The sequence below is a fragment of the Microcebus murinus genome, chromosome 16 (assembly GCF_040939455.1).
Source record: "Microcebus murinus isolate Inina chromosome 16, M.murinus_Inina_mat1.0, whole genome shotgun sequence".
In the NCBI taxonomy this organism is placed as follows: domain Eukaryota; kingdom Metazoa; phylum Chordata; class Mammalia; order Primates; family Cheirogaleidae; genus Microcebus; species Microcebus murinus.
The window spans coordinates 26,516,754-26,542,125 of NC_134119.1; the positions used below are offsets into that span (position 1 = coordinate 26,516,754).

A 25,372-nucleotide genomic window follows, 5' to 3' on the forward strand; every position below is an offset into this window, starting at 1 on the left:
TCAATGAGGAAGAAAATACTAAAATGGAGAATAGAGAATATAAATTGATGATATTGAAAATGGAGGAATTGTAATAGTCTGTATCTTCTTCTGCCACCTCCTTCCGTCAGAGTGACAATCAGGTTTTTAACAGATGCCACCTCCACCATAGGGAAAACAAAGAACAGGGTTGGGTAGAAGTTCCTTAAAAAGACTGAAAAGCAAGGGCTGGGCACGGTGGCTCACGCCTGTAATCCTAGCACTCTGGGAGGCCAAGGCAGGCAGATTGCTCAAGGTCAGGAGTTCAAAACCAGACTGAGCAAGAGTGAGACCCCATGTCTACTTAAAATAAAAAGAAATGAATTGGCCAACTAAAAACATATATAGAAAAGAATTAGCCAGGCATGGTGGCACGTGCCTGTAGTTCAGCTACTCAGGAGGCTGAGGCAGATATTAGACTGGTGGTGTGTACCTATAGTCTCTCATCCCAATACTAACCAGGCCCAACCCTGCTTAGCTTCAGAGATCAGACGAGATCCGGCATTCAGGGTGGTATGGCCGTAGACTGTAGTCTCAGCTACTCAGGAAGGTGAGGTGGGAGCATCACTTCAGCCCAGGAGTTCAAGGCCAACCTGTACAACTGTGCAACGTAGCAAGACCTTGTCTCGAGGAGGGGTGCGGGGAAGATCCAAATAGAACTTGTAGAGATGAAAACTAGTGTCTAAAATAAAAAATACGCTATATAAGATTAACAGCGTATTGGATACTGCAAAAGAAAAGATTAGTGAATTTGAAGCCATAGTAGTATTAACTATACAAGATGAAGCACAGAGAGAATAAATCCAAAAAACCCCCAGAAATACAGCATCACTGAACTATCCATTAGTCATAAGGACAGAATAAAGACATTTTAAAACAAGAAAACATTTGCCTCTCAATCCTTTCTTAGAAAACTATTGGATTATGTGTTCCAGCAAATAAGATAGTAAACCCAGAAAGAGAAGATAAGAAAGCTTTGGAACTAAATCCATCGACTAAGTGTTCCAGGATTATAGCAAAGAGAAGTCTCAAAACAGAAGTTGTAGTTGTACAGCAAGTTTACCTAACAGACCAGAACGAAACAGGAAGAAGAAAGGAATTGATAGATTATTTGATAGGTTTAAGCCAGTGATTCTCAACCAAGGATGATTTTCCCTCCCCCTCCATCCCCTCCAGACATTTGACAATGTTTGGAAATATTTTAGGGTTGCATTTAGCGGGAGGGGAGGTGCTACGGGCAACTAGAGATTGGAGCCCCAGGGTCCTGCAAAGCATCCTACAATGCACAGGGTGGCCCCACACCACAAAGAATTGTCAGGTCCCAAATGAACATAATGTAGCTATTGAGAAACCCTGGAGTATTAGTAAATTGGGTGGGACAGTTAGAAGAAAGTTTGGAATTGATTTATAAAAAAATTATTCAAGTGAAAAAAATGAAACTGTTAGTACTTTTAACAGAAGTACTGTTAACAGAGGAAAAACAAAAATAAGAAAGCAAATAGGGGCCAGGTGCGGTAGCTCATGCCTGTAATCCTAGCACTCTGGAAGGCCAAGGCGGGCAGATCGTCTGAGTTCAGGAGTTCGACCAGCCGGAGCAATAGTGAGACCTTGTCTCTACTAAAAATAGAAAGAAATTAATTGGCCAACTAAAAATTTATAGAAAAAATTAACCAGACATGGTGGCACATGCCTGTAGTCCCAGCTACTCGGGATGCTGAGGCAGAAGTTTGAGGCCAGGAGTTTGCTGTGAGCTAGGCTGACACCACGGCACTCTAGCCCGGGCAACAGAGTGAGACTCTGTCTCAAAAAAAAAAAAAAAAATAGAGCAAATAGGAATGTAGTATGTACTTAGCCTGTAGTAAATACTATTTACATGGTTTTAACATTATAAACAATAATTGATGTAACCAAGAAAATCCTATTATGATATTAAGTGATGTTAGGGTGTATATGTGTAGAGAAACTGTGGGAATAGGGATGAGTGTAGAAGAGCTACATCTGTAATATAAGTCAGTATTTAATTTGTTAATTGATAAATCAAGAAATTGTGATGGAAACATTTTATATCAAAATATGGAGCTAAGTGCCAAAAAGAAAATGCTAAACGAATTCTAAGTGATTGCTTCTGAGGAGTGAGACTAATGAAGGTTTGTGAAAGGTTAGAGTAGGGGATTGAAAATTTTTATTACAAGCCTTTTGTACCATTTGATTTTTTTAAACTATGGACATGTGTAATTTTTATTTAAATTTTATTTTAAATAATGGCAAAAATTATATAATACATATGTATGTATGTTTGTGTGTGTACAAGTATATATGTGCCCATTGTTGAAGATAACCAAAGGATGAACCAAAGGTTCTGAAAAGTAGTTTCCTTGAATGGGAAAGCATTTAGTAATATGTATAGGTTGTACTATAATTGATAAAAATTTGGGCCGGGCGCGGTGGCTTACGCCTGTAATCCTAGCTCTCTGGGAGGCCGAGGCGGGTGGATTGTTGGAGCTCAGAAGTTCAAGACCAGCTTGAGCAAGAGCGAGACCCCGTCTCTACTAAAAAAAAAAAAAAAAAAAAGTTAATTGGCCAACTGAAAATGAAAAAAAAAATAAAGGAATAAAAAAAAAATTAAAAAAAATTTGATAAAAATTTGAGTTATTTTAATCACACTGAGTTTACACCAACATAGTAATTTCTGAACGTCAGAAAATAATTCTGATTGTCCTAATGATATCGACTTAATTATTTCAATGTTTTTGTCCTCTGTTGCAGTTGCAGGATGTGAGTTTGAATCTATGGAATGTCTACAGCAAGATGGACCCTATGTCTTTGGAGAGTTTGCTTTCAGAAGTAAGGAGCCAAACAGTATTTAACTTAAAAATAATATAGCCAGCTCAGTTATCCACTAGTAATATTTAGTTTGAAGAAATGCAAGGTATATGTTAGTTTGCTTTAGTTAAAGAATAGAGCAATTTCTTCCTTGATTGTGGTCTTGAATTCCTTGGGGGTAGTAGGGAGCCTAGAAAAGTGATACATTCCCTCTCTGAGTAGTACACTACTCTAAGTAGACCTCACCTCAGGCAAAAGCAAGGCCTCCTGCGTTGTCCTGGGTTTAGGTTTTCACCTAAAGATGTTCTTTCTGTTGGGTTGGATTTTAGCAAAACGGTACAAAGGGTGTCTTTTTTTGTACTTGTTTTCTGCATGAAAAGATAAAAAGTTGGGGTATAGCTTAAAGGAATCGACGATTAGAGCAGGGGTGGCAAACTTTTTCTGTGAAGATCTAGTTAGTAATATATGGCTTTGTGTGTCATGGAATTTGTTGCAGCTACTCCACAATGCCTTGGTAGCACAAAAGCAGCCCTAGACAATGCTTAAATAAATGGGCCTATCTGTGTTACAGGGAAACATTATTTACAAAAATATGTTGCCTGCCCATGTCAGGGTCAGGGAAGCAATTTGCAATGAGTAGCAACAAACAGAACTGAAGTTACCGGATAGGTACTTTGGTTAAGCAGCTCCATAGTGTCTCTCAGGGGTTATGGATGGGTATGCATGGTCATGGACTTGGAATCAGCCATTTCTCCATGGAGCTCTGTACATTTTAGTGAGAAATATTATTTAGAGACCATGATCTGGGCACTATGTGTGTTTCTTGCTTCTGTGGGAATATTAATTCTAGGTCCTTTGAGTGGGAATAGTAAGGAAATAAAGTAAAAGGATAATAATGAAAGCAAAAGATACAATTCCAAAATTGGATTTCCCTGAAATAATAGAAGATTTGGATTTTCATATTGAAAAGGGCATACCATATCCCAGAGAAAATTGCCCCAGAGTGGTCAACATTGAGAAATATCTTAGTAAAGTTAGTAGACTTCCCCCCCCCCCACCACAAAGCAACAACAACAACAACAAAATACTTTGGCAGCCAGGTATAGATAAAGGAGAAAATTTAGGGTGGCCTTGGATTTTGCCACAGCAGAAAAATAGTGAAGCAACACACCTGTGATAAAATCCGCAAGAAAAAAAATGTAACCCCCAAATTTTATATTGTGGTTCCAGTATAAAGGCAACTAACGTTTTGAATATATAAGTCCTGGAGCATATCGTTCTCAGGAGCCTCTAAAGAAATCTCACAGATTTTAGCCAACCACCATATGACTGGAAAAGCTACAGCAAAAGGACTGGCAGTGAGCTTTAGATCTTTTTTTTTTTTTTTTTTTTTTGAGACAGAGTCTCACTTTGTTGCCCAGGCTAGAGTGAGTGCCGTGGTGTCAGCCTAGCTCACAGCAACCTCAAACTCCTGGGCTCAAGCAATCCTTCTGCCTCAGCCTCCCTGGTAGCTGGGACTACAGGCATGTGCCACCATGCCCGGCTAATTTTTTATATATATATCAGTTGGCCAATTGATTTCTTTCTATTTATAGTAGAGACGGGGTCTCGCTCTTGCTCAGGCTGGTTTTGAACTCCTGACCTTGAGCAATCCGCCCGCCTCGGCCTCCCAAGAGCTAGGATTACAGGCGTGAGCCACAGCGCCCGGCCTTTTTTTTTTTTTTGAGACAAAGTCTCACTTTGTTGGCCAGGCTAGAGGCAGTGCTGTGGCGTCAGCCTAACTCACAGCAACTTCAATCTCTGGGGCTCAGCGATCCTACTGCCTCAGTCTCCCGAGTAGCTGGGACTACAGGCATGCACCACCATGCCTGGCTAATTTTTTCTATATATATTTTTAGTTGGTCAATTAATTTCTTTCTATTTTTGGTAGAGACGGGGTCTCACTCAGGCTGGTTTTGAACTCCTGACCTTGAGCGATCCACCCACCTGGGCCTCCCAGAGTGCTAGGATTACAGGATAGGTACTTTGCTCAGGGCCTGGCGTGAGCCACCATGCCCGGCCCTGAGCATTAGATCTTTTGATTATAGAATTAAAACTGAAGCATTTGAGAGAATTATGGTGATATGATAGAATGTAAATGTTACTAAAGCTTGTTTGTATAAATGACAAAACTAACAAATGTTGGTAGGAGAAAGAAGATAAAAGGTAATGTGACAATATTGTTTTCTTTATCTTTTATACCCAAGAGGTAGGGTATCAAAAGATGTCATTTAAAACCTGAAAAATCAACTAATAAATATATAAATAAGTAACACTACAAAAGGAACAGTAAAAGATAATAAAATTGGATAGGTAAGGAAGGAGAGGGAAAGAAGAAATATACTAACTTTAGGAAAAATATACTAACTGTAGGAAAAAGAAATATACTAACTTTATTATTGGACATGATCAGAGATTATTAGGTACTAAGGAAATTGAGCATTAAGGTTTTTACATTAGTTATAAGGTAAGCACTAGAACTTAGAGTAATAATAGTTTTTTTAAAACAACTTGTTAAATTCTAAACTTTCTTTTAATTCTTGATGTAAAGTGAAAATAAAAACTTAAATTGGGCCAGGCGCGGTGGTTCATGCCTGTAATCCTAGTGCTCTGGGAGGCCAAGGCGGGTAGATTGCTCAAGGTCAGGAGTTTGAAACCAGCCTGAGCAAGAGCAAGACCCTGTCTCTACTATAAATAGAAAGAAATTAATTGGCCAACTAATATATATATGTAAATTTAGCCGGGCATGGTGGCTCATGCCTGTAGTCCCAGCTACTTGGGAGGCTGAGGCAGAAGGATTGCTTGAGCCCAGGAGTTTGAGGTTGCTGTGAGCTAGGCTGACGCCATAGCACTCACTCTAGCCTGGGCAACAAAGTGAGACCCTGTCTCAAAAAAAAAAAAAACTTAAATTGGAGAGTGTGTATATATATACACACACACATACCCTTTATTTGTTTTATGCTACATTATACAAAAAACATTTAGAAAACAATATCAGCACTGTCACATGATTACGGAAAAGAATTTTATGTGTCTATTGTATATTCTGTATAATGTATATGCATATGTACACACACACACACATATATATATATATGTATGTAGATAGATAGATAGTCTGGGCAGCAAGTAGAGAAGCCATTAGTAATAATGTTATTTACACTAAGTCTTCCCAGCAGAGGTTCATGGTGCCTCATGCCTAGGGCCAGAGCAGAGTTAGTACTTGGCTAGCACAGAGCCCACAGGTCTGAGTACTTGTGTATCCTCCACTGGAAGAGAAGAATGGAGGAGAGCATAGATCTGGCCAGTGAGTTTGGTGCAGCAAACAGAATATCTGCTGTGAGCAAAGCACCAGACTGGGTGCCTAACATACATACATTTACGTGCTATGTGATGGATAGTGAAGATAGGTACAAATTATTAGCAACTTTGGAATGAAAACAAAGATATTACTTGAGGAGTATCTTAATCAATCAAGTCACAGCTGGTGTTTTGTTGTTAACTGATGATGTCCTTAAGAACAACTAGTAGCAAAAAGCAATGTGTGGTGCTGGGAACAGGAAGGAGTTCAGAGAGGAGGCTGAAAAGCAGCTGGGATGGAGTAGGGAGCAGAGGCTTCCTGTAGAAGAGAGCCAAGTGGGAAGGACACATAGTTCCTTAGTACTCACGGGCCACTAGGAAGTAAATATGTGGAAGGGAAGGCCCTGTCCCATCCCTGATCCATGGACTTCTAACTAAGGTCAACTGATTTTGTCTTTGAACAAAGCTTCACTGATGTGACCCTCTGGACACTGGATTTAGTACCATCCTTTAGGTGCCTCATAAATAAATTCTTCTCCCCAAAAAAGTTGCCAGCGCCAGGCACTTTAAGATCATTACTGTCCTCTTAGAGTGCTTCAATGAAGTATAATTTATATACTATAAAATTCACCCATTTTAAGTATACAATTCGATGACTTTTAATAAATTTATAGAGTTGTATAACTATCACCACAATAGAATTTTAGGTCATTTTCATCAACCCAGAAATTTCCCTCATGCCTACATGCAGTCAGTCTCTAGTCCTACCCACAATCCCAGGATACCACTAATCTACTTCCTGTCTCTATAGATCTGCCTTTTCTGGATACTTCATATAAATGGACCATGTACCAGGTGGTCTTTTACATCTGGCTTCTTTCTCCTAGCATAATGTTTTTGACATTCATCTATATGGTAGCATATCTCAGTAGTTTGCTACTACCTTTTAAAAAAACATATATAAATGATCTGGTATTTTGAGATTTGTTGTAGTTTCATGATTTTGGTTTTCTAAAATATCTCCTTTATATGACCAAACACATTACATTTTTTCATTTTCTTCCTAGGATTTGGTAGCTTTTGAACATCAGTGGACTAGCTTCTTTGCTAATTTTGACACAGAAATTCCCTTCCTACTGGAACTTTCAGAATCTCAGGCGGGTGAGGTATGTAAAGGAAGGATCAAACAGGAAGAAGAAATTGGTTAATTTATTTATTGTTTAATTTTTTTATTAAAAAAACCCTTTTTTCCAAAATACAATATTGTCAATCCTAATTTGTTTATCATTTATTTAAGCTGTGTTGTATGCTACAAAGAAATTCCACGCCCCTCATGTCAACCCCTGTATAAAAAGTTGTCTTTTTCCTGTGCCAGCTTCTCTATAGGAAGGATATTCACTTTTCAGTGTGGTGGTGCCAGGAATTCTGTTGGGCACTGGTTAATAAGCCTAGGAATAATTCTCCATGTGTGAGTAGCACACCTTTGTTGGTGGAACCTCCAGTTCATGAATGCCAAAATACATTCCTAGGCAAACAGTGGCAGTGAGCAGTTGCCAGCTTCAGGCTAAGACCCACTCCGTGAGTAAACTACAGTATCTAGATTGAGAACCCAGGCTTAGGACAGTCCTGAAAACTAGTCAACAGGAAGAATCAGAAGAGCATTGAGCTTGTACTTGAGCCTCCCTTGGGCTTGCACAGCCAGTCCTCACCTCTCCCGTGTCCCGTGCAAGCCCTCCTCCTGATCATTTGGAGCTGGAGTTGATCTTTGTTGTCATTTATTTTATTTTTACATATGCTATAAAGCCCGCAATATAATGCTAGTATTTTTGTTCGAACCATCAATTCTCCTTTTTAAAAGATTTAAATAATAAGGAAAAAAATCTTACATATTTGCCCATGTAGTTGCTTTCTGTGCTGCTCTTCATTCCTTTATGTAAACCCAGAGTTCCATTTGGTATCCTTCTCCCTGAAAAATGTCCTTTAACATTTTCTGTGGTATGAATCTTCTGATGATAAATTCTTTCAGCTTTTCTATGTCTGAGAAAAATTTTTTATTTCGCCTTCATTTTTGAAAGATATGTTTGCCATGTATAGATTCTACGTTGACAGGTTTTACCTTTCAGTATTTGAGAGATGTTGCTTCACTGTCTTTTCGCTTGCATTGTTTCTGATGAGAAGTCTTTCATCCCATTCTTGGTATGTATCTTAGTCTTTCATCCTAATCTCTGTGCATAGCAGGTCTTTTTTTCTGTCTGGTAGCTTTTCTCTTTAATTACTGGTTTTTAAGTAATTTGATTATGGCGTATCTTATAGTTTTCTTCGTATTTCTTGTGCTTGGGTTTTGTTGAGCTTCCTAGGTCTGTGGTTTTATAGTTTTCATTAAGTTTGGAAAGTTTTTGGCCATTATTTCTTTAATTATTTTGTCTGTTCCCCATTTCTTTCCTTTCCTCCAGGGATTCCAATTACCTCTACCTTAGACCACTTGAAGTGGTCTCAGTGATGCCCTTTTCAGTTTTTTGGGTTCTTTTTTCTTCTCTCAATACTGTGGTTTTAACAGTGAAAGGTATTTCAAAAAGGTATACTCAGAAGTGTCACTCTCATTTCCTACTTCCATGTTCTTATTCCTCTCTTCTTTCTACCTCTTTCCATCCACTCCATTAATGGCAGGTAATAAATCTCTTTAGTTTCTGGCTTATCTTTTCTGTTTCATTTGCACAAATGAACAGAGATATATGTATTTTCTCATATTCTCTTCTTTCTTATAGTGAAGGGTAGCATATAGTCACTTCCATTTTGCTTTTTCACTTAACAATATATCCTGATCTCTCCCTAAGAACTGTCTATTAAGATCTTATCCATTCTGTGTGTTACAACTCATAGTATTCTATTTTGTGGATTTATCTTAATTTATTCAGCCATTCTCTTATGTATGCATATTTAGGTTGTTTTCAATATTTTGCCATTGCAAAAGTATCATAGTAAATAACTCTGTGCTTATGTATTTTCATATTGTTGGAGGTATATATACCTAGTAATGGGATTGCCGGGTCAAAAGGTAAGTGTGTACATAGTTTTGTTAGCTGTTGCCAAATTATCCTTTAGAAGGGTTGTACCAGTTTGCATTTCCACCAGCAATATCTGAGAGTGCCTGTTGTTCTACAGCCTCACCAATAGAATGTGTTACTTTAAATTTTTCTGTCTCATAGAGGAGAAATAGTATGTCAGTATTCTTTTAATTTACAGTTCTCTAATTATGATCAAGTTTAAACATTCTTTCAAATGTTTGAGGGCCATTTTATATTTTGTTTTCATGTCTTTTTCTCATTTTAATATTGATACAATATTATTATTATTATTATTTTTTTTTTTTTTTTTGAGACAGAGTCTCACTTTGTTGCCCAGGCTAGAGTGAGTGCCATGGCGTCAGCCTAGCTCACAGCAACCTCAATCTCCTGGCTCAAGCAATCCTCCTGCCTCAGCCTCCCAAGTAGCTGGGACTACAGGCATGCGCCACCATGCCCGGCTAATTTTTTGTATATATATTAGTTGGCCAATTAATTTCTTTCTATTTATAGTAGAGACGGGGTCTTGCTCTTGCTCAGGCTGGTTTCGAACTCCTGACCTCAAGCAATCCACCCGCCTCGGCCTCCCAGAGAGCTAGGATTACAGGCGTGAGCCACCGCGCCTGGCCCTTGATACAATATTATTAACTGAACTATACAGCATAGGTTTTGGGAGGTTTTTTGTCCATTCACTTTCAAGTATTTGTTATACATTTGGACTATTAGCATTTTGTCTCCAGTATATATTCCACATATTTTTCCCATATTTATCAGTAACTTTGTTTACAATGTTTTTTTTTTTACCATGCAAACTTTTATTTTTATGTAAATTGATAAGTCTTTTTTATAGCCTCTGGATTTTGAGTCATTGTATAGGGAAAGGCTTTAATTAAAGTTTGAAAAGCGGCCGGGCGCAGTGGCTCATGCCTGTAATCCTAGCACTCTGGGAGGCCGAAGTGGGCGCAATGCTCGAGGTCAATAGTTCGAAACCAGCCTGAGCAAGAGCGAGACCCCGTCTATACTATAAATAGAAAAAAATTAATTGGCTAACTAATATATATAGAAAAAATTAGCCGGGCATGGTGGCGCATGCCTGTAGTCCCAGCTACTCAGGAGGCTGAGGCAGCAGGATTGCTTGAGCCCGGAAGTTTGAGGTTGCTGTGAGCTAGGCTGACGCCATGGCACTCACTCTAGCCTGGACAACAAAGCGAGACTCTGTCTCAAAAAAAAAAAAAAAAGTTTGAAAAGTAATTCATCCTTCTAGTAATTGTAAGGTTTAAATTTTTTCAGTTAGATCCCTATCTGTATGGAATATTCCTATATGGAAGTTTTTTGTGCATATAGTATGAGATACGGACCTAATTTTATCATTTCTTCCCAAATGATTGCCCAATTTGAATCCCAGCAATTCACTGTCTCTGTGACCCTGGACAAGTTAATAAACTTTTGTGTGTTAGTCAACTCATCTGTAGAGAGGAGATAATGATAGAATGAACCTCATAGGTTGTTATTAAGATAGCTTGAGTGATATATTTAAGTGCTTATCACAGTTCACATGATAAGCCCACAATAAATGTTAGCTATTATTTTAATCTATAAGAGTTTTTACATATCAGTAAGGTGTGTAAAACTCTAATTGATAAATATGCAGAGAATGTAAGTAAATAACCAACAAAGGGAAATCCAAATGGCCACTGAACATATCTAAAATATTCTACTTCATTAAAAAGTGAAGGGATGTAAAAGAAGACAATTGCAAGGTCCCATTTTTCATTTATCAACTTGGCAAATACATTGAAACCATTTTATAGGCAGAGCTTATGAGGATACCTGAGATAGGCACATTCATATATTGCAGGTGGAAGTGTATGTGGATAGAACTTTCTTGAAAAACAATTTGGCAATATAGTTCTGCCTTTTTACCCTATGATTTTATTTCCAGATCTGCTTTAAGGAAACAATCAGACCTGCAGATAAAATTTATTAAGTTGTTCATTATAGTATTGTTCATATACAAGGGTTAGCAAAGTAAAGTATAAAATAGTATAAATTTCTAAGAATAGAGGACGATTTAATAAACTTTAGTACAATCATATATAGTCCATGGGTATAACCTAGAAAAAAGTATGAAGAAAATTTACCAGAATGTTAATAATTCTTAGAAATTATAGGTGGTTTTTAATTGTGTTCTACGATGAACATACGTTACTATTCAAGTAATCAGAACTGTAGATGTTATTAAATAAGGGGATTAAAATTACCTTTTGAAATTTTGAACCCTTTCGGCACTAGGCCCTGCATGTTAATTTTTTTGTTTTGTTTAACTTTTAATAAAACCCAATGTGGATAAATCATGTTAAGTTTTTTTTTCCTTTTATTTTATCATATTATGGGGTTACAAATATTGTTAGGGTTACATATATTGCCCCTGCCATTCCTCCCCCCAACCCCATCCTTGCCAAAACATCAAGCGTGTCCAACCCTCAGGTAGTGCACACCACATCTATTTTGTAAGTATATATCCTTTTCTTCCTCCCCCCTCCCATCTGCCCACCACCCGGTAAAAGTTTTCTTTTTCTTTCCTTTTTTGACCTTTTGGTTATATTGTATATCTTTTCCTCTCCCTACGAAGGGTTAGAGGTATTCCCTTCCTAATCATGTTAAGTTTTGATTAGTGTTTTGCCTAACATTCATCTAACAGCTCATAATTACATTTTTGGTTTCTCTGGAAACTTCTGTCAGTGTATTTTTAAATTCCCAAATTCCTCCTCATTGCAGATTTTAAATTAGCATATTAGAATTAACATATAGTAGTTTATTGAAAATGTAGAAAAAATATTTAAATAGAATTTTTAAAATCTGCACATGGTTAGCAACTTAGACCATAGATAATAGTCCAATTTCCTCTCAGTTAAAACAGTATAAATTTGAAATTTTTTTTCTTTACTTTTTTTTCTTTTGTAGCCTTTTATCTTTTTTCTTTGCTTTTTTTTGTTTGCCACTTGTTCCCAAAATTCATGTTGCTATCCACCACACATATCTTTCCATGTTCTTATAATAATCTACAAACATATATATCTGTCTTCCCCCCTCAATACACATACACATGTAGTCTCCTGAAGTGTGTATGTACATACACAGATGAGGGGTTTTGTGATTGTTTCACAAAATTGTTGTCTTAATATATACAACGTTGGATTTTTTTTAGCCATTCAGAAGTTACTTCAGTCATGGAATGATCTCCAGCCATATAACTGAAAACAGGTAAGGTTCTTTCTCAGGGAAGAAGGGTGAATGGTGATAGAGAAAACGGAGTTGACCAGGCAGGGTGGATATAGAAGGAGCATCCAAGTCCGGAAGCTAGAATCAGAAAAATATGGGTTGACTTTAGTCATCACAGGGTAAAAACGTCATACTTTATAAATTCATCAGTGAAACAGATGAGTTTATATATATATATATATATATGTATATATATATATATAATTTTAATAGTGAACTACTTTATAAAACATTGTAGCCTGCTAAAATCTAAAGAAAATACTTTTTTATTTCATTCTTAACTTGGGAAAATGAGAGGAAGCAGAGTATCCAAGTGCTGGGCAGGGGAGCCACTGTGGCTCACAGGGAATAAAAGAGATCAGCTGTAAAGTTCCAGTCCCATAGAGAAGATGAGAGGCCGGGCATGGTGGCTCATGCCTGTAATCCTAGCACTATGGGAGGCCGAGGCAGGCGGATCGCTCAAGGTCAGGAGTTTGAAACCAGCCTGAGCAAGAGCGAGACTGTGTCTCTGTTAGAAATAGAAAGAAATTAATTGGCCAACTAAAAATACATAGAAAAAATTAGCTGGACATGGTGGCACATGCCTGTAGTCCCAGCTACTTGGGAGGCTGAGGCAGGAGGATTGCTTGAGCCCAGGAATTTGAGGTTGCTGTGAGCTAGGCTGATGCCACGGCAGTCTCGCCCTGGCAACAGAGTGAGACTCTGTCTCAAAAAAAAAAAAAAAAAAAGATGAGAGCAGTGAGGGTTCTGAAGTGTTTCTGTCCATATCTCTCTGTCATAAGATTAGCAAGAGATAACTTCCTCTTGTGGATAGAGGAGAGTAGATGGTTTTTCTTTTTTCTTCCCTCAATTCTGGTTCAATCCAATAGTGAGACAGATTTCCCTGGCTTAGACTCAGAGTCATCTTTTTCTGCCTAGAGTGCCACTTAGCTTCAGAAGAAAACTCAGTCTTGTTTACTTTTAAGAACCCTTGTTTGTCTGAAGTTTAAGATAGTATTTTTAAGTGTGATGAAAAGAAATGTGAAGAATTTTTCACATGACACACACTAAGGGCAATTTAGGAAAAAGCCAGGGGATACTGTCATCACATATTTATTGAGAACATATGATACACCAAGCAAGAGAGAAACATGGTTAAAAAAATAAAGCAAATATGGTCTCTGCCCTCAGGAAGTTTATAGTGTGATAGAGAAACAAGACATTAATTGAACAACCTCATACAGAAGTTTATCATTACCAGCTCTGACTGGTTCCATGGTTCCATGAAGGGGAAAAGTACTGTGAAACCCATCACTAGAGAGACTGGCTGCCCCTGAGGAGAGCTGAATGATAAGCCAACTAGAAGGAGGAGGAAGAACAGAGACCCTGAGACAAGGACGCTAGAGCCATGAAAGAAGATGCGCTTGGCTAGAGTGTGGGCATCAGAGACAGTGCCCCTGCATGGAGCTGAAGAAGTTGACCAGATCATATGTGTCCTTATCAGCCATGTATATGATTTTAGCCCTTCTGAAAATACATAAAGGCAGCAAGTGCTTTGCATGTTTAAAAGATTATCATCACTGCAATGTAGAGAATAGATTATGGGAGCTCAAGAGTGGAAGCAGGGAAACAGGAAGAGTTGCAATTGTCCAGGGAAGAAATGATGGCAGCATGGACTAGGGTGGTGGCCGTGGATGGAAGGAAATGGCTAAATAGGAATGATTTTGGGGAAATTGATTGGATTTAGAGGGTGAGGAAACAGGAGTCAAGGAGGCCTCTCAGATCTGACATGGTCCCTGGATGCCATTTATATACTACAAGAACTGGAGAGGGAATAGGCTTCAGGGTAGACCATCAGAGAGGAGAGCAGAAAGTAGAGAGCTAAGAGCAGAAGGTAAAACCCTAGGACCATTCAGAGGCCAGGTAGAGACTGGGTAGTCTGAGAGGCAACAGTCTTGCAGTGGAGAGTGTCAAGTGCTTCTGAGAGACCAAGGAAGGGCTGAAGGCTGTCTATCGGATTTGTTGTCTGCTACGTGAAAGTTATTTGGTGACTTCGTCAAGAGCTCTCTTAGTGAAATGACTAAGAGAGTTAATTACAGTGGGCTGAGAAGTGCGCAGAAAGTAGGGTGGAGGGTGGGGGAAGTTCCTCCAAGAGAAGAGGGAAGAATTGGACAGGTACAGGGGCAAGTAGGTGTGGTAGTGAGAAAATTTGCAACCCTCCTCTCCTCCTTCCCTCCTGAAAGTTACTCAGGATTTGGTGACTGCCACATTGTCTGTCTAGTCTGAGTGTCACAACTACTGTCATTCTTTAAAACTTGTATTTCTGTTAAAATGCTATTTTATAAAACTGGAGGTTTGTTCAATCACTGCATCATGGACAGTGAACTTATGGAACTTATTTCTCAAAAAATGGGACCAGCTGAATATATAAGCCTAGTTTGGGTTTAGTTATGTCCCTAAGTGACTGATCCCTGTGGGTCAGTAGGAAGAGTCAGAGACATCTGGCATCCCTTCCCAACTAGCCAGGAACATTAAGTAGACTGTACTGACCACTCAGACTGCAGGACGCTGCTCAGAAAAGCTGGAGGCCTCAAGAAGGTCATGGGAAGTTGCCTTGGCCAGGAATCTCTTTTCTAATCACATGTTTTTGACTTGCCTCTCTAGCCCTAATAGGCAGCCATTTGTTCTCTTTGGTAATCACTCCACACGAGAAAACCTGAATGCTGGCAACTTTAACTTCCCTTCTGAAGGACACCTGGTACGCAGCACTGGTCCTGGTGGGAGCTTTGCCAAACACATGGTAAGTGACTGGACTGCCTAGTGCTTGATTAGTTTTATCAAACTGGGGGAGGGGAGCTAGACAAAAGGAACTGTTTCTAATTAGTGTGTTGCGGAGTGAAAAGTTAACCCTGAGCTTAAAGTTGTTGTGGAGTGAAAAGTGATTGGAAACTGACTATATGAATTATATATATATATATATATATATAGATGGACTATATAAGTACAAATTATTTCGAAAACAGTCATTCCAAGCCTAAGTTGGTATGTCTTAACAGTTACATTTAAGGACATAAACCTAGATGATTGTTTATTGAGAGTGCCAGGGAGAATATTTTTGTACTTGATGGTCTATTACTTGCTACATTCTTTTTTTTCTTTTTTCAGATACATGGCATGCAGCTAAGCTACATTCTTTTATTTATTTTTTTATTTTTATTTTTTTAAGACTATAAGAGTTAAAGTTTAATTCACACAGATTAGCTTTCTTTCAAAGGAAAACATTATGTGACAATTCACACTTGAATACCTGGTATAACACAAACTTCCACTCTATCTGGCACAGACATATTCAACATGCTATATTAAGTATAATCTCCATTTTATTTTTCTCCAACGGATAGTTTTTCTTCAGTCCTCAAGGACTCAACTCCTTACATAGGCTTTGGTGGAGGTCTTGGGGCAGCACCCGCAGGTCTAAATCTGGGTGGGGGTGTTCAGTCCTTGCGGGCTTCCTGAGAACGATTCCTGACTACCTTGCTGTGAATGGCACAACTCACACAGTAATGTAGCTTCACGTACAGCTCGGGAAGCACATAGGCATCGAAGACACTCGCTTCAGATATGTCCCTGACAGCTGCAGCCTCCACTATGTTCCGAATGACAAACTTCTTTATGGCCTTGTCTTTAGGCACGCGCATTGGGCACAGTTTGTGCAGCGGAATAGGCTGCACATGGCTACGGCCCTTTTTGGCACAACTGTTGTTCCTTCTTTTCTTTGTCATCTTGGAAATGAGGATGCGAAAAAGCTTATTTTTTTTTTTTTTGAGATAGAGTCTCACTCTGCCTGGGCTAAAGTGCCGTGGCATCAGCATAGCTCACAGTGACCATAAACTCCTGAGCTCAAGCAATCCTTCTGCCTCAGCCTCCTGAGTAGCTGGGACTACAGGCATGCACGACCATGCCTGGCTAATTTTTTTTCTATGTATTTTTAGTTGTCCAATTAATATCTTTGTATTTTTTAGTAGAGACAGGGTCTCGCTCTTGCTCAAGCTCAGGATGGTTTCGAACTCCTGACCTTGAGCCTGCCTCGGCATCCCAGAGTGCTAGGATTACAGGCGTGAGCCACTGCACCCAACCTTAAAATGTTTTTAAAAGTCATGCTATGAAGCATGGTTTAAATTCTTAACCAATTACATATTATAACTGCTTAAGAAAACCCAAACCTCTTTCCTGAGAAAAATGTCCGAATGTGTAGATAGCACTATATTGGCCAACACCTGTGCTAATGTGTTGACCTTTTTTCTGAGGTACACTTCAAATTCATGTATTCAGGTGTACACAATTGAAAGACAACTCTGTCCCTTCAAAACCTGGGATTTAAACCATATGGCTCTCATTCATAATACAGAATAGCTGTAATACAGCTCATCCAATCATGATGAAAGAAATTCATTTTTGCCTGATATGAGTATTTGTGGGGGAGGAAGAAAGCAAGATATAGTCCTCTATTAAGTTAAATATAGTAGTCCCAAGGGGGATATGTTCCAAAACCCCCAGTAGATGCCTGAAACTGCAGATAGTACAGAACCTTATATATATGTTTTTTTCCTATAGTCACATTGTATATAGAGAGTAACATATACAGTGTGGATATTTTATTTTATTTTATTTTTTTTGAGACAGAGTCTCACTTTGTTGCCCAGGCTAGAGTGAGTGCTATGGCATGTCAGCCTAGCTCACAGCAACCTCAAACTCCTAGGCTCAAGCAATCCTTCTGTCTCAGCCCCCAAACAGCTGGGACTACAGGCATGCGCCACCATGCCCAGCTAACTTTTTTCTCTGTATATTATTTGGCCAATTAATTTCTTTCTATTTTTAGTAGAGACAGGGTCTCACTCTTGCTCAGGCTGGTTTCGAACTCCTGACCTCGAGCAGTCTGCCCGCCTCGGCCTCCCAGAGTGCTAGGATTACAGGCGTGAGCCACCGCTCCTGGCCTAATTTTTTCTATATATATTGGTTAGCCAATTAATTTCTTTCTATTTATAGTAGAGATGGGGTCTCACTCTTGCTCAGGCTGGTTTCAAACTCCTGACCTCGAGCAATCCGCCCGCCTTGGCCTCCCAGAGTGCTGGGATTACAGGCGTGAGCCACCGCACCCGGCCTAGTATGGATATTTTAAATAAAGGGATGATTTATATCTTGAGTGGGATGGAACAGAATTGTGAGAAATTTCAACATGCTAGTCAGAATGGTGTGCAATTTCAAACTTATGAATTGTTTGTTTCTGGAATTTTCCATTTAATATTTTCAGACCACAGTTAACTGTGGGTAACTGAAACCATGACAAACAAAACTGTAGATAAGGGGGACTACTGTAATCAGTAAGAAAAGTTTGTTATTGAAGATTTTTGTATAATATTACTCTATTACCTTAACTGGAGTTCATTTCTTTATATCTTTAAGGTTAAGGTATTAAAGTAGAAATTTCTACAAAAAAGAAGAAAAATATGTGGAGTAAATTTAGATGTGTATTGCTAAGTGAAAGAGGCCAATCTGAAAAGGCTGCATGCTGGTGTACTGTGTGATTCCAGTTGTGTGACATTCTGGGAAAGGCCAAGCACTGGAGCCGGTTAAAAGACTAGTGGTTGCCAGGGGTTTGGAGAGAGGGAGGAGAGGAGAGTAGAAAGAGCATAGAAGATCTTTAGGGCAGTGAAACTATTCTGTATATTCTAGTCATGGTGGACACGTGTCATTATACATTTGTCCCATAGACAAATGGGGGAGGGAGAAAGAAGTATGTGGGAACCCTGTACTTTCAGATAAATTTTCTATAAACCTAAAACTGCCCTAAAAAATAAAGCCTGTTAATAAAAAAAAAATTAGCCAGGTTATTTATACAACTTCTGTAATAATTGGGGAGTGTTGTCTATCTTTCCTTTACAAACATGGAAACCCAGCAAAGACAAAGCATTTCTTTGAGATCCAGTCCTGAGGCTGGGAGGCCCTGGCTTGTGACCTTTCCTCTTCAGCTCTATTCTGAAGTAGCATCTTCAACCCTTTCCATTTCTGTACTATTTGTGAATAACTTGCAAATTAATAAGTATCATATAAAACATGCAAACCTAGATAATTTGAGTAGTTTTCCATTATATATGCAAATTCTGTTATGCCCATTTTTTTAAAGCAAATGTCAGTAAAATTTGATGTTAATATGTGTGTACTCAAATTTATGACATGACCTAAGGAAGCAGGTTTGAAACACTTGGCACCTTTAAAAAAATCTTTAGTAAGGGAAAATTTGGAAATCCAAAGAACATATTTTAATTGAGGAATATACATATTAACCAACAGTTAGAAGTACATTCATGATTTTTCATTTAGTGTGATGGGAATATTGATGATGTTCACCGCAGTGAATTATAGGTTAGTTAGAATAAGCTCTAATTTCAAATCTGTAACTTGGATTTACAGTATTATAGAAAAATGCAATGTATTCTAGTGTGGCTTCCTTAAACAATGAAGTAAAATAGAAGGAATGTTTATTTGTGTCATATTTAGCTATTTTTTCTATATTGTATTAATTTCTGTCCCTTCTTTCTTGTGGTAGTATTTTTGCATTTTGTACCTGCTGTCCTAAGAGCCCTCATGAGTGTTGGATTTTCATATAATGAATTTCAAAGAACATCCATTATATCTCTGTATGAATGAACAACTTGGTGGGGAAGAAGAATAAAATTTTGAAAACCTAAAGGAACTCTCTTCTCTTCTGCAAGGGCTATGTACAGAAGTGAAATACAGATGAAGTGGGGGGCTAGGTAGCACCCTTGTTTCCTGAATTTGTAGTTACCTCATACCTCTCTGCCTGTCCTGTCAGCCAAGGTCCTCACTGTGAAAGCTCTAGACTGACTATTAATGGCAGTCAAAACCCACACATATTTCCTCTTTTTTTCCTTGTGAGTTGTGAATTCATTAGCATCCTGGGCTGACTGAGTATCTAACAGTAAATTTGCAATATAGCCTAGGTTTAACCCCCCAACACACATATATACAGAAGATACCTTCGGAAAAAATTAAAGGTGATTTTTTTTCCTTTGTGTCTTTAAAAAATAATCAATTTGGTAAAAGAAAAATTATTTCCATTTACTACATACTTTTTGTTTTAGTAGTACATGCCTATGTCCCTACTCCTTTATTTTTGTTTTTTTCTGACATCCAGGTAGCACAGTGCGTCTCACCAAAGGGACCTCTTGCTTGTTCAAGAACATACTTTTTTGGAGCTACTCATGTTCCTTACCTGGGTAAGTTTCTGTAGGTCATCATCTTATCAACTTACTTAATGATTGGTTTCTCCTATGAAATAGAAGTCGATACATGATTTACTACTTTTGCTTATAAACTCATAGTACCCAATTTGTGGGCTTTTATCTCTCTCTCTGATTACTGCGGGAGAGTTGATGTGTCTTATCACATTTTTCACAGAATGTATTTCCAGAGAAAAATTATTGGTTCAGTCCATATTAAGTGTAACCATGTGTAAGACCCTGTGCTCAGTGTCAGAGGGGAGGCAAAAATGAATGAGACCTACTTTGAGAAAGTAGGAGGTATGGGCTGCAGTGGGAGTTTGCATGACATGGCCAGGTGCCCACTGACTATGCTTGTGAGCAAAGTAAGAAAGGGCCATGATAGAAGGGTACCCAGGAGCTGGAAACATGCTGCATGGCCTTCCAGAAAGGCTGGGCTGACTAGGGTTTCCTTTCTTACTGGGATAACCAGAAGCTGCAGGCATCCAGAGAGACATGTAGAAGAACCTGTAGAATGAATGTGGGTCTCAGCACTGCTACACAGAGGAGAGTATATCAAAAGCCAGGTTTTCCCCTGGGTGTTGTTAGATAAGCTGGGAAATGCCAGAAAGAAGCATGACTTGGATAAGGTGATTAAGGAGATAAAGAGATGGAACTGAGCCTGTTTACTGATACCTCAAACTTTAAAAAATTAAAAATAAAATCAAAAACATTCCAGAGCCTGAGATTCTGCATATCTTCTCTTCTGTTTAGTGGCGGTGCGGAGTGGTTGTAAAAGTGGAAAATACCGACAGTGAAGGTCCAGGGGGCTATTGGGAGAAGTCAAGTTCCACCATTGTTGGAGCTTGTACTGTATTTAACTTAAAAGAAAAAATATATAGTTCTTGACCACACCTTTAAAGTAAATGAAACATTTGTAGCTTCCTTATGAAGTGTTTACATAGCCTGTGCTCCTGTCACAGTCTTAATCCATGGTATTCTTTCATAGGTGATGACAACAAGTTGCCCAAGAAAACTGAACAAATGTAAGTCTTCATATTTATTTTATTTTTTCTTTCTCAAAATTGAATTACTCAGTTGTGGCTGTCCTGTCTACTCCTTTTTGAGATCGGCGGTGATTAAGACATCTTGTTTATGGCATGAACATTGCTGTGTAGCTTCCCAGGAGGTCCCCATCTCCTGTCTCTCAGCTTGGAATTCAGTCCAGAGGACCCTGCCAGCTCTGCCATCTGCTCTTTTCTCCAGCACTCAGAGACTTCCTGCCCACATACCCCTGCATTTATGTGACGGAACTGTCCTTAATGTGTTTTCTACAAGTAACTCATTTTTTATTGAGGGATTTTCTGAGAATAAAATGTCCTGAAATCCCCTGGAAAAATTTGTGTGAAACTCCCTCTGATCTGAGGAGTGCTTTCTCTGGATTTAACACTCAGGCCTATGGAACAGAGCTAGGATCTGAACCCTGGCTGTACAACTTAGAAAGGTTCTACCTATTGCTGACTTCTCTCCCTTCACGTACAACAAACAGGAAACCAAAGACAGGAAATAAACTCATCAATGCTGAATCTATTGAATTCCAGAAAGCATCCTTTTTCAGATATATGGACATAATAGACTTCCTTTTTTTTATTCTTATTTTTTTGAGACAGAGTCTTGCTTTGTTGTCCAGGCTAGAGTGAGTGCTATGGCATCAGCCTAGCTCACAGCAACCTCAATCAAACTCCTGGGCTCAAGCAATCCTTCTGCCTCAGCCTCCCGAGTAGCTGGGACTACAGGCATGTGCCTCCATGCCTGGCTAATTTTTTCGATATAAACTAGTTGGCCAATTAATTTCTTTCTATTTATAGTAGAGACGGGGGTCTTGCTCTTGCTCAGGGTGGTTTCGAACTCCTGACCTTGAGCAATCCGCCCGCGTCGGCCTCCCAGAGTTGTAGGATTACTGGCGTGAGCCACTGCGCCCAGCCCATAATAGAGTTCTATTATTACATATTTAAATACCACAGCATAAACTGGTGGGGTCTAGACTAGTGCTTCCCAAGGCCACAAAGGATTATCTAGGTTTCCCAGGCCCAATGCCATAACTATTGAATCAGAATTTCTAGGGCCCACAAAGCCATATTGAGAAAAATATATATACAAATATAATATGAGTAATAGAATCACACTACAGAAAGTATGGAAATAGAGAAAAGAAAATAAGATCAGCCCTTAATTCCTCCTTTGTGCACTGCCAATTAGTGTCTTAATGTATGTCTTTTTGGGCTTTAAAAAAATTATTCATTTAGGTTTTTTTTTTTTCTTTTTGTTTTTTTTAGAGACAGGGTCTCACTCTTTCAACCAGGCTAGAATGCAGTAACATAATCATAGCTTACTGCAGCCTCAAACTCCTGGGCTAAAGCAATCCTCCTGCCTCTGCCTCTTGAGTAGCTGGGACTAAAGGTGCATGCCGCCACACCTGGCTAATTTTTCCTATTTTTTGTAGAGACAGGGTCTCTCTATGTTACCCAGGCTGGTCTTAAACTCCCAGCCTCAAGTGATCCTCCTGACTTGGCCTTCCAAAGAGCTGGGATTACAGGCGTGAGCCACCACACCCAGCTCGTTTAGGTTGTATGTAGCTGTAATAATGTGTATACATACCTGCTGATTTTCTTCAGGAAAATAAGAAAAAAAAAAAAAAAAAAGAAAAAAAAAATAATGTGTATACAGTTGTTTTTGCGGTTTCCTTCACTTTAGCAATAAGTCAACCATTTTCTCATGTATTGGTGGGTGTGGTCTTGCCTCCTGTCTGCTGTGCTTCCATGCCAGCAGTGCTTAGCCACTGCCTTGGATCCTCATCGTGAACCCTTAGACATTTTGCCTACACATCAGGAGTACCTGGGCCCACATTGAGAGATTTGCCAAATCACAGATCCAGTGGAATTTGGTCCTTTTGGAGTCCTAATGAAAGTAGCAGCAGTGCTATCCAGGTCATTTTATGGGTTGGTAGCCAGGTGGCTTGTGTGTTGAGCTCTTTTCTGAGGCTCTGTATAGAAGGCCAAGCAAGGTGGGTGCCTGACCAGTGTTGGTACTGAGTGATATTTGATTCAAGCTCAGAAGGGGAATATCTTTACATCTTTGGGGTTGGCCTCTATCAAACTTTACCCTTAGTGTTAAGGTATGGAGGATTCTGGTCTTACCTGGAAGTGATCAAGCTCATTGATAGTGTCCCTGCCAGGCCCCTTCCTACCAGGGTGTACCCTCTGCTCTGCTGTCATTTTGTTATATGAACTCTCTGTCCCTTTTTCTCCTCCAACCCAACTCGCATCTCTTACGTACAATGTGGAGGTGTCGTGCAGGAGCCAAGGAGGAAACTGAAGGAGGTAGCAATGTGATGTGGCACAGTGGAAAAGCACCAGGCTGAGAGCAGGTCTGAATTCAGGTCTGCCATGAATTGTCTATGTTGGCCTTAGACAACTTATTCTATTTCCAGAGGCCCTACTTGCTTCTTCTATAGATGAGAGGATTAAATAAGACCGTTTCTATGTTTCTTCCTGCTTTCAAACTCCTATTGCCTTCTTTTACCTGTTTCAAGAGTCTCACAGGCTTAAAAGTAGACATATTCTTAGGTGAGGCCTTGTCAGTTCCTTGCCAGGTACCTCGCCTGGCCTTTCTGGGCCTCCTTCCCCTAAAGCAGTGATTCTCAACCAAGGACAACCCTACTGCATTGCCCCTACCTTTCCCCACTCTCAGTCAGGTTTGGCAAGGTCTGGAGACATTTCTGTCATGATTCGGGTATGCTGCCAGCATCTAATGGGTGGAGGCCAGAGATGCCCTTAAACATCCTACAATGCACAAGACAAACCCCACAGCAAAAAGTTAACCTGCTCAAAATCCAAAGGTTGGGAAACCCTTCTTCCCTAAAGGGAACCAAATTTGGATTTTGGGGGGACCTTCATGGCACTCCCAGTCTGGCAAAGAAACAAACCTTCTTATAATAATTTTAAGAAGTAAAATCATAGAGAAAGAGTGAGATTTGGGGGAAGATGAGAGATCTCCTTAGGAGCATTGTCTTTGGACATTTTGTAGTACTTACTTTTGTACATGAGGCAAGCTGCTCAGAAAGTGGTCTGCAGCTGTTTAGTTTGAATTTAAGTGGAACGCAGCTCCTCCTCAGTCGGGGAATCTCTCCTGCCTCTGAGATTTCCCACCCTGGGGTTCCTGTAACGGCTAGCCTTCAGCAGGGTCTAGTGAGGAGACAACTTGCAGGTGTAGTGCACTTGGTCCCTGGAAAAACAGCAAGTCTGTTATATCACTGAAGGGGTTCCTGGTTTGTGGGTAGCTGCTCCTGCAATGTAGGGGATCAAGGAGCCTACACAGTTTCATTCTGTTTGCTCACAAACTAGGAGTGGTGGTCTTTTGGGCAGAGTTCAGAGGAGCTGACTTTTCTTTTTTTTTTTGAGACAGAGTCTCGCTTTGTTGCCCAGGCTAGAGTGCCATGGTATCAGCCTAGCTCACAGCAACCTCAAACTCCTGGGTTCAAGCAATCCTCCTGCCTCAGCCTCCCGAGTAGCTGGGACTACAGGCATGCGCCACCATGCCCAGCTAATTTTTTCTATATATATTAGTAGGCCAGTTAATTTCTTTCTGTTTATAGTAGAGACGGGGTCTTGCTCTTGCTCAGGCTGGTTTCAAACTCCTGACCTCGAGCAGTCCGCCCTCCTTGGCCTCCCAGAGTGCTAGGATTACAGGCGTTAGCCACCGTGCCTGGCCCACACATGAGACTTTTAAAGGTTTAAAAATCAATGAGTTTCTGCGGGTGGCTGGTGCAGTGGCTCACGCCTGTAATCCTACCACTCTGGGAGGCCAGGGTGGATGGATTGTTTGAGCTCAGGAGTTTGAGACCAGCCTGAGCAAGAGTGAGACCTCGTCTCTACTAAAAAAATAGAAAGAAATTAGCTGGACAACTAAAAATATATATAGAAAAAATTAACTGGGCATGGTGGCACATGCCTGTAGTCCCAGCTACTTGGGAGGCTGAGGTGGGAGGTGCTTGAGCCCAGGAGTTTGAGGTTGCTGTGAGCTTGGCTGATGCCACGGCTCTCTATCGTGGGCAACAGAGTGAGACTCTGTCTCAAAAAAAAAAATCAATGAGTCCATTTTTGCACATTTCTTATCCTGTTTAAAATCAGTTTCTTAGGGCCTGTCACTTGTGTGCATGCAGCTTTTGACAAAACCTCATGATGCTGTAGTGTTAACCATTATTTTTTGTTTTTAAAGTAGGCTCTTGTCCCAGGTATATGCTGCTGTTATTGAGGCTGTTTTGGCTGCCATTGCATGTTATGCTAAAACTTCCAGTCTAACAAAGGTAATTTAAATATCATGTTTCTCTTTCTGTAGACATTATTTTAATGTAAAACATTTCTATCCATCTGTTTATTCTTTGGACATTTTGTAGTACTTACTTTTGTGTGAGCTTGTGCCTCTTTGGCACCAGGCAAAACGATGCCTTTAGAGCACTGAGCTTCTGCCGCCTGTGACACCATGCTGCTGTTGTCTTATGAATGACAACTAATTGGCGCTTCTTTGTAG

The 25,372-nt window shown here is 39.6% G+C and overlaps 1 protein-coding gene, 1 long non-coding RNA gene and 1 pseudogene across 7 annotated transcripts in view; 1 reads left to right on the plus strand and 2 right to left on the minus strand.

Moving 5' to 3' along the window:
• The window catches only part of DNAAF9 (dynein axonemal assembly factor 9), a 134,334-nt gene that overhangs the window by 33,659 nt on the left and 75,303 nt on the right, over nt 1–25,372 (plus strand). For 5 of the 6 annotated variants that reach the window (XM_012754833.2, XM_012754829.3, XM_076010979.1 and 2 more), the window contains exons 7-13: nt 2,785–2,862; nt 7,248–7,346; nt 12,451–12,506; nt 15,168–15,303; nt 19,720–19,801; nt 20,793–20,829; nt 25,061–25,148. In XM_012754833.2, coding sequence (XP_012610287.2) covers nt 2,785–2,862; nt 7,248–7,346; nt 12,451–12,506; nt 15,168–15,303; nt 19,720–19,801; nt 20,793–20,829; nt 25,061–25,148 — 576 coding nt within the window. The remainder of the gene's footprint in view (nt 1–2,784; nt 2,863–7,247; nt 7,347–12,450; nt 12,507–15,167; nt 15,304–19,719; nt 19,802–20,792; nt 20,830–25,060; nt 25,149–25,372) is intronic. The other variant, XM_012754830.3, reaches the window with a different exon arrangement.
• On the minus strand, nt 15,961–16,285 carry LOC109729687 (small ribosomal subunit protein eS26 pseudogene; annotated as a pseudogene).
• On the minus strand, nt 23,906–25,334 carry LOC105865884 (uncharacterized). The gene is made up of 2 exons (XR_012923714.1): nt 25,246–25,334; nt 23,906–24,067 (listed from the first exon to the last, which is right to left on the minus strand). It is a non-coding gene; the product is annotated as an uncharacterized LOC105865884 (long non-coding RNA).